Below are 8,832 nucleotides of genomic sequence, written 5' to 3' on the forward strand. Positions count from 1 at the left end.
CCGGGATCGTCGGAGCACGCTTCTGCTGTCGCCGCTTCGAAGAGAAAGAAGGAGGAGAGATGAGATCTGTGCGATTAGGTATTTAGGTTTGGGGGCGGCTGGGTGAGGGCCTGAGGGGTTTTGGCTTTTTTGGGGGGAGGGTTAAAAAAAATCCACGGTTGAGATTTATCTTCCTTAAATCTATGGTTGAGATTTAATGATATATATATAATTTATATATTAAATAATTTAATATAATATAAGTTGGTAGGTACGGTATACCATGGTAGAGGAAAATGTGTACCACGTACTGTACCATATTTTGAAGTTGGTACGGTATACTGTACCGTGTACCATGTACCAATTTGATGGTATACCAACGTATTTGGTACGGTTGGTACATGAATTGGTTGGAATGGAATTGTGTACCATTGCCAGCCCTAGATATACATCAAATCCTGATAAGAGTCACTCGGATGCTTTAGAAAGAATTTTGAGATATCTAAAAGGAACTATAAATTATGGTTTACACTATAAAGGTTACCCATCTGTACTAGAAGGTTATTCAGATGCAAATTGGATTAGTGACTCACTAGATGTAAAATCCACTACAGGATTTGTGTTCCTTTTAGGAGGAGGAGCTGTGCCCTGGAAATCTACTAAACAAACTGTAATGGCTAGAAGTACAATGGAATCAGAAATGATAGCTCTTGATACTACTAGTATAGAAGCTGAATGGTTGAAAGATTTACTAACTGAAATTCCACTAATGCAAAAACCATTACCAGCTATTTCTATTCATTGTGATTGCAGGTCAGCGATTGACAAATGCCATCAAGAGAATGCAAATGTGAAGATGAATCGACACTTGAAAGTGCGACATAAATCCTTGAGATATAAGATGAAAAACCATATAATAGCCTTAGATTTTGTAAGATCAGAGAAAAATCTTGCAGATCACTTAACTAAAGGCTTATCTAGGGCAGTGGTCCTAGAATCATCGAGGGGGATGGGGTTAAGCCCATAAGAAAAATCACTGCAGTGGCAACCCAACCTCGCAGAGGTTCAATGGGTAGAAACAAACTGAATGAGTGATTAATTGTGAGGAGCACTGAATTCATTTGCTCCCATCCCTAGGGTGATCAGTGCTCATAAAAAGCAAGTGAAAGGTTGAGTCTAACTCTTAATGAATCCAAGACCCATGAGGCAGGATGCTTACTTGCTCGCATCCTTATTAGGATTCACCTATATGTGTGTAGTTGTGAGGCCGCGACTATGGGATCAGGGCTGCTCCCTAGTAACACACATGAAAGATACCTGCGCAAGGCCGATAATAGCGCAACCCGTTTAGAATTCTTCAAAACTGTACTATGTGTGCTTTCTGTAGAAATCCGATAAATGGGACTGGTTCAAGGCGAAGTCCACCAAGCTCTCACGGATCTATACAACTGTCACTAAGTGAAGGTTCAAACCGAAAGGTACCTCCACCTATTACATAGTATAAGGGAACCAGCAATCTTATTTATTTTTAAGTTCTTCTTTTATTGTTATTTCTGAATTATTTTAAGTTTTAAGTTATGTGGGGAATTGTTGGAGTTATATAATAAAGATAACTTAAAACTTGGGCTTGTAGAGGAAAAGAGGAAAACTTTAGTCCCACATTGGAAAAGAGATGGGAAGGTGGGCTCTTTATAAGCCTTCCCTTTCTCTCCTATGCTTAGAAGAAAACAAAGGTTATGCTCCACACCACACGCGCGCGTGCCGGCCGGGCCGGGCTCGGGCTCGGGTTCGGGTCGGGTCGGGTGGCGCGCGCACACGACCTGCGGACACGAATGCAGCTCCGGATTGAGGGGCCCTTAATCTGCTACATTTTTATTTTTAAATAATTAAAATATAATTTTTATTTTTGAACAATTAACATGTGATAAATATTTTGTAACCGAAATATTTTGTAACGGAAAATATTTATTAGTGTGATTAAAAACGTGATAAACATTTTGCGAATTAATTATGTAACGGAAATGTTTTGATAACGGCACACAACGTATTCTCTCTTCTTCTCTGTTCTTCCTCTTCATTTTACTGTTGTTACACTTTTGCTGGTTCCCTGAAAGTCTAGAAGAGTTCGCAAAGCCTTCTTGAAGCTCGTGCCGACGAGAAGGAGGTCGCTTGACCGAGGGTCGTTGTATCTCCGGGAACTTTTGCCGCGTAGCCCTGTACGAGATGGGGCAATTAGTTTCTTGGGACAGTGCTTGCACGCCTTGACCATCAGGCCGTATTTCTAACCCTCATTTTTATCGTTTGAATTATCTGTGTTACAATATTAATTCATTAAGTGATCTGAAAATTATTAACTGAATTATACTCTAAATAGCTTATATTCCCAACAATAATTACATTACTTAGCTGCTAAATGCCTATTAACTGTAACATATAATCTATAAAATTAATAGTTATTATTCTAAACTTAACAACCAACATGTAAAAGTTAACACTCAAAATTAACATTCATTGTATAAATGTTATAAACACGTTCGTTGTATAATTTTTTTTATATCTTATTCGTAGACAATTAAACATGTTATAGTTGTCTCTCTAACAAGTAATCTTCATAGTTCATAATCAACCTATACAATTGTCTCTTTAACTTTCCAAACAACTTGGAAGTTTAAAAAATCACAGATAACTCTCTAACAAATTTTGTAAAAAACCCGTTAAAGTTTAAAGAAATGAAAGTACTACCTAAAAATTTTGCAAAGAGCCTCCAAAAGTTTCAAGAAGAATAAAAAACAAGCCACTAAAATTTTTACAAAAACCGCCAAACATTTTAGAAATTGAAACTAACCCCTAGACAATTTTGCAAATAGCACCCTATAAGTTTCAGAAATTGCAATGAAAATTGCAAATAACCCATAAAAATTTTGTGTAAATTTCTTAAAAGTTTTAGAATTTTCAAACAAACTCCATAGGAATTTTGCAAATAGCTCCCTAGAATTTGGGGGGTTAACTGCAAAAGTAACATGGGATATTATGAGGGATATTTTTGAGAGAAGCACGTGATTTTATATCTACGCTTAGTTGGCACTGTATAATTAAAGGGCTTAAACACATGAAAAGTATATTTTTGGGGCTTAGTCACATGCCCTAAATGTTGAGGGGCTTTTAAGAAAAGGGCTTAGACATTTTTTTTAATAAAACAAACACATAAAAATGATAAATGTGAGTTTTTCTTTTATTTTTTCACTTTCATGTAAACAAACACCCCTCCTAACTGTAAATAAGAATCTATAGCCTATAATCGATATTAGAAAATTGAGAAGTCTTCCCCTCTTCCTTTCAAACTGTCTTTTCCTCTTTTAGAAGTTGTACACTGCCTACAATTGCAGTCACAGAGATCAAAAATATGAGAAGGGCCAAATCAGAGTAAGTGGAACCATAGCCTAAGTTGAGGACAGAGTAAAATGTAGCAAGCCTTCTAAGTTCTCACCATCTTTCTCTTGGAACCAAAAGAAAGCTCCAAACGTTCTGCAAAGCCTAAGTTGCCTTTAGTCTGTTCTCACCATCTTTTTCTTTCTGACCTTCATCTTGTCCTCTGCACTCTCCCTTTAAATACTTGCTCATCTAATTAACTTAGTTATTAGTCTTTACACCATTGTCTCTATGAGACTATGGTTTCAATGTTTTCTTTAATTTTCATATATTATTTCCCTTTCGATTAGTTTGGGTTACTGGGTTTTCCTCCAAGTTAGTAAAGAAGTTGGTTCTTCATTTTTCATACCCTCTGAAAACCTATAAGTTATGCTTGGTTTTTGTTCCTTTAATTAATGAAAGGTTTTGAAGCTTGACTGCTTATTAAAAGTTCCATTTTCTATTATTGTGTTTTGTTTGCTCTTACTATAATGTTTGGATTGGGTATTATTTTGAGTCAATAACCCTTTTTCCTTTAAAATAGAATAGTGACATGTTTGGTTTAAATTTTTAGAGGATATTAGATGGGACTACTTTGTCCATTAATATGAAATACTCTAGAGATTTATGACTAAATAATGAAGGAGGAGGGATTGTTATTATAGTTCCGGGACTGTTTTCTCTTCAGAATTAGATCTAAAATGACATCATTATATACCCCTTAACTTTCTAAAAGTAATCACCATTTCTCATTCCCAATCATTTAACTCATTCACTTCTATTGCATATTAATCATCCCGTTTGCGTGTCCCCACCATGATTGCATATACCAATTAATCATCCTCATTTGCATATTAACCCCCTGAATCCAGATATTTTTTAATCCTCTGATATTTGGAAAGATCTTTTGCCAAAATGGAAACATCTAAAATTTACAACATAGTCCTTAAATAATTAAAAAATACAAAGAGCCCCATAAGGATCTACAATTTACAAGCAACTCCTTGAAAAACCTAAAAACTATAAATAAAGAAAAAATTAAAAAATAAGATTTAAAAAAAATAAAAAAATAAAAAAATTACAAATAGCCTCCTGAAAAGAACTGAATTGCAACAATGCTCGAAAAAATTTGCATAACCTTGGTGATTTACATTTATTAGACTTTTTACTCAATATGAACAAAGAACCTTGCATCCTTCAACTTCATAAACCAGCCTTTCGACTGCGACGGCCGGCACTTGATTTAGTCATCATCGGAGCATTATCAGCAATGTACTTCCAGTCCTTGCAGGTCACAGCAAAGCTCACGCAACCACTTGGGCTAAGTTGGCCTCTGATCATAAACAACACGCTCTTTGGGATTTCATGAGGGGGAGAAGGCTCCGACTCTCTCTTGCTTATTGCAGTGTTGTTGCCTCGCATTGATTTCTCCATCTCGGAAGCTTAGTAAGAGTTTTAATGTTGAAGTTTGGAGGTTTAAGGCTTTATTTATTGACTAAAGTTTCCATAATTCTACGAGGAGTAGGACTTAATTTGAACCGGAGTTCTAGTAGGAACTAAATTGATGTGATTCGTGGACTCTTATTCAAGAAAATATTAGCCCTATGAACATGAATGATTCGTGGACTCTTATTCAAGGCAATAAAGTCAGGAAGGCTATCTCAAGTATTTCAGGAATGAACATTGATAGAAGTGATCCCTAAGGAATCACATAAAGCAATACCATTTATCCTTTTTAGCTCTTCTTGAAACAAAAGTTAAGGAATCTTCAATTCCCATTACTACCAAGAGGATTGCCAACAATTGGAGTTGGGTGTCTAATGTCAGGACTTCAAGGAAAGCCAGGATTATCATTCATTGGGGTCCAAATTTTTTTGATATTCAAGTCATTAACAAGACTGATCAACATATTGATTGCTCTGTCAAGTCAATAGATGGAAGATTGGACTGTATCATCTCAACTATATATAGCTTCAACCATTTGGATGCTAGAAAAGAGTTGTGGAATGATCTTAATAGCACTGCTCAAAAGATAGGGAATCTGCCATGGATCCTTTCTGGGGACTTCAATGCAATGATTAGTGATGAAGAAAAACTAGGAGGAGTAAATCTTACTGAGGAGGACACTAAAGATTTCTACAAGTTTATTGAGGATTGCTCTCTAAATCACTTGAAAACTATAGGATGTTTCTACACCTGGAATAACAAGCAGGGTGCAATCTCCAGGATCTGGAGTAGACTGGATAGAACCCTGGTCAATGATACTTGGATTAATAAATTTAACTCTAGCCATGTTGAGTACATGACTCCAAGCTTTTTTGATCACTCCCCAGGCATCATATCTGTGTATGAAGATCTAATCCAGGGGAAAAAGCCTTTCAGATTTTTTAAGATGTGGATCAAGCATGACAGGTTCCTGCCCATAGTCACAAATATCTGGCAAACTCCTGTCCAAGGACACACTGTGTTCTCAGTTTACTCTAAGCTTAAAATGTTGAAAGGAGCTCTGAAGGACCTGAACAAGAAACACTTCAATAACATTAGTGAACAAGTGCAAAGGGCAAAAATTGCATTAGAGGACGCACAAAGAACTCTTCAATCAAACCCTCTCAACTCTACTCTTATTGAACAGGAAAAGGAATGTTTCTATACCTACAACAAACTTCTTGATTGTGAGCTATCATTCTACAAACAAAAGGCCAGAATAGCTTGGAGTATGAATGGAGATAGATGTACCAAGTTCTTCCATGCTGTAGCTAAATCTAACAGACATAATAATAGAGTTGTGGCCCTTTACAATAATAGGGGTGATAAGATCATTGATGGAGATGAGATAGTTATGGAACTTGTATCTTACTATAAAAACCTTATGGGCAAAGCAGTTAGCACTTCCCCTCCAAATATGAGCATCATCAAAGTAGGACCTTGCCTAACTGAATCTCAAATCAGGGAGCTGTCAATTCCAGTGACTAAGGATGAAATTAAAAATGCAATGTTCTCAATGTCTGATGATAAAGCACCAGAGCCTGATGGTTATAGTATGTCTTTCTTCAAAAATGCATGGCCTGCTATCGGAGAAGAGATCACTTTGGCAATTGAAACTTTTTTCAAAACTGGCAAGTTATTGGGGACTACAAACTCCACTTCAATCACTCTTATACCAAAGGTACTATGTCCTAAAACCCCCTCTGATTTTAGACCAATCTCTTGCTGCAATTGTATATACAAATGCATATCAAAAATAATTGCAAATAGAATAAAACATGTTATGGGACATCTTGTGAATGAAGCACAAAGTGCGTTTGTTAAAGGGAGACAGATCTCTAGTAACATCATGTTAGCTCATGAGTTGGTTAAAAGCTAAAGCAGGAAAAAAATCTCCCCAAGGGTTATGCTAAATATTGATATCAAGAAAGAGTTTAACACTATTAGTTGGAGGTTCATCAGAGATATGCTCATGGGGTTGGGATTTCCAAATGTGTTGATTAACTGGATAATGGTTTGCATTACTACTCCTAAATACTCTATCTCTCTCAATGGTGGACTCCATGGATACTTTAAAGGGGAACGTGGATTGAGACAAGGGGATCCCCTCTCTCCGTATCTCTTCATATTGGGTATGGAGTATTTCTCAAGAACGTGGATTGAGACAAGGGGATCCCCTCTCTCCGTATCTCTTCATATTGGGTATGGAGTATTTCTCAAGAAGCATGGTCTCCTTAAAAGAGGACACTCTCTCCGTATCTCTTCATATTGGGTATGGAGTATTTCTCAAGAAGCATGGTCTCCTTAAAAGAGGACAGATCATTTAAATTTCATCCTAACTGCAAGAAGCTGCAAATCACTCACCTAATTTTTGCGGATGACTTGCTTTTATTTGCTAAAGGTGAAGCTTTCTCTGTTCAAAAGTTATATCAGTGCATCAGGCATTTCGGTGCAGTCTCAGGCTTAGAGGCAAATCCAGACAAGAGCTCTATTTACTATGGTGGGGTGGAGGATTCAGTTAAGGCAGAAATTGCTAATATTCTTGGATTCAAAGAGGGGTCTTTTCCAATAAAGTATCTTGGAGTACCTCTTATATCTAAAAGGCTTTCATTTATGGATTGCAATCCTCTGTTTGAGAAAATCACAGGTCAATTCATGAACTGGACCAAGAACAGAAAATTATCTTATGCAGGCAGGTTACAAGTTATAAAAAGTATAATTCTTGGAGTGCTAATCTACTGGACATCAAATTACATCTTACCTGTAAAGGTACTTCACAAAATTGATGAGATTTGTAGGAAATTTCTATGGAGTGCAACTGATCAAACCTCCAGGAGTCCTCTTGTGTCTTGGGATAAAGTATGCTTAGGGATGAATCAAGGTGGCTTGGGGATCTTTTCAGCTCAAATCTGGAACATTGCTTCAGCATTAAGAAGCATATGGTTCATACACACCAATAAGGAGTCACTTTGGATCAAATGGATCCATGGAAAATATCTTAAACATGGAAATATATGGCAAGTTAGAGCAAAACCAGATGACTCATGGATGTGGAAGCAAGTGATCAAAACAAGGGATAAAGTGTTGAATGAATTTGGAGGTGCTGACAATGTGACAAATCTTATCAGGTCGTGCTATATTAATTCAAAGCTAAAACTTTCAGCATTGTATAGAAAACTCTCCCCTGAAACAAACTTAGTCCCATGGCATAAAACTGTTGGGGGGGGACTGAATGTTCCTAAACATTCTTTTATCAATTGGTTGGTAGTTCAAAACAGACTCCTTACACAAGATAGACTGATAAAGAGGGGGATCATCAGTGCAAATTCATGCTACTTATGCTCAGGTGCTAGAATGGAATCGAGGGACCATTTATTTTTTGAATGTAACTTCTCTTGCTATATATGGAACTCTATCATGGACTGGTTAAATTTTCGGTGGAAATCATGCAATTTGAGATTGCTGTTGAACTGGTTCACAAGATCAAGAGGCAAAGGAATACAAGCACAGCTCAGAAGATTAGCACTGACGGCATCAATATATATCTTATGGCAAGAGAGGAATGCAAGGCTTTTCACTCAAAAATTTAAAAGTGCGGAACATCTAGTCAAGGTCATCAAATTTGAAATCTCAACCATAATGCTTAACAGTCCTCCTTTGATTTGAAGAGCTGGTTACAGGTTTTTGTAATTTTTTTCTGTGATCTCAGTAACTAATGTACCGAGTATCTTGATGTGTATATTTTTTCATACTTGGTGGATGAATAAAGCTTTTCATTTACCAAAAAAAATAATAAATTGATAGATTCTTTCCGGAGTAGCCCTCAATCCAAACCAAAGTTTTATCTGCGGACTAGGACCTTTGGTGGGCTTGGTCCAGCCCATGGGATGAGTGGATAGGGCCTCAATACTGGTAGGATTTGTCAACAGATTTCGGGCGCTTGCAGTTGCAGGTTCATAC

The 8,832-nt window shown here is 36.9% G+C and overlaps 1 protein-coding gene across 1 annotated transcript; it reads left to right on the forward strand.

Annotated features, from left to right (window-relative positions):
- On the forward strand, nucleotides 7,147-8,538 carry LOC109835388. The gene has a single exon (XM_020403363.1). The coding sequence runs from the start codon at nucleotides 7,147-7,149 to the stop codon at nucleotides 8,536-8,538; it is 1,392 nt and encodes a 463-aa protein (XP_020258952.1).

The sequence above is a fragment of the Asparagus officinalis genome, chromosome 3 (assembly GCF_001876935.1).
Source record: "Asparagus officinalis chromosome 3, Aspof.V1, whole genome shotgun sequence".
In the NCBI taxonomy this organism is placed as follows: Eukaryota; Viridiplantae; Streptophyta; class Magnoliopsida; order Asparagales; family Asparagaceae; genus Asparagus; species Asparagus officinalis.

What these genes read in the sequence shown, in the direction of transcription:
- LOC109835388 (XM_020403363.1), top strand. Translation starts at nt 7,147, where the DNA reads ATGGAGTATTTCTCAAGAAGCATGGTCTCCTTAAAAGAGGACAGATCA.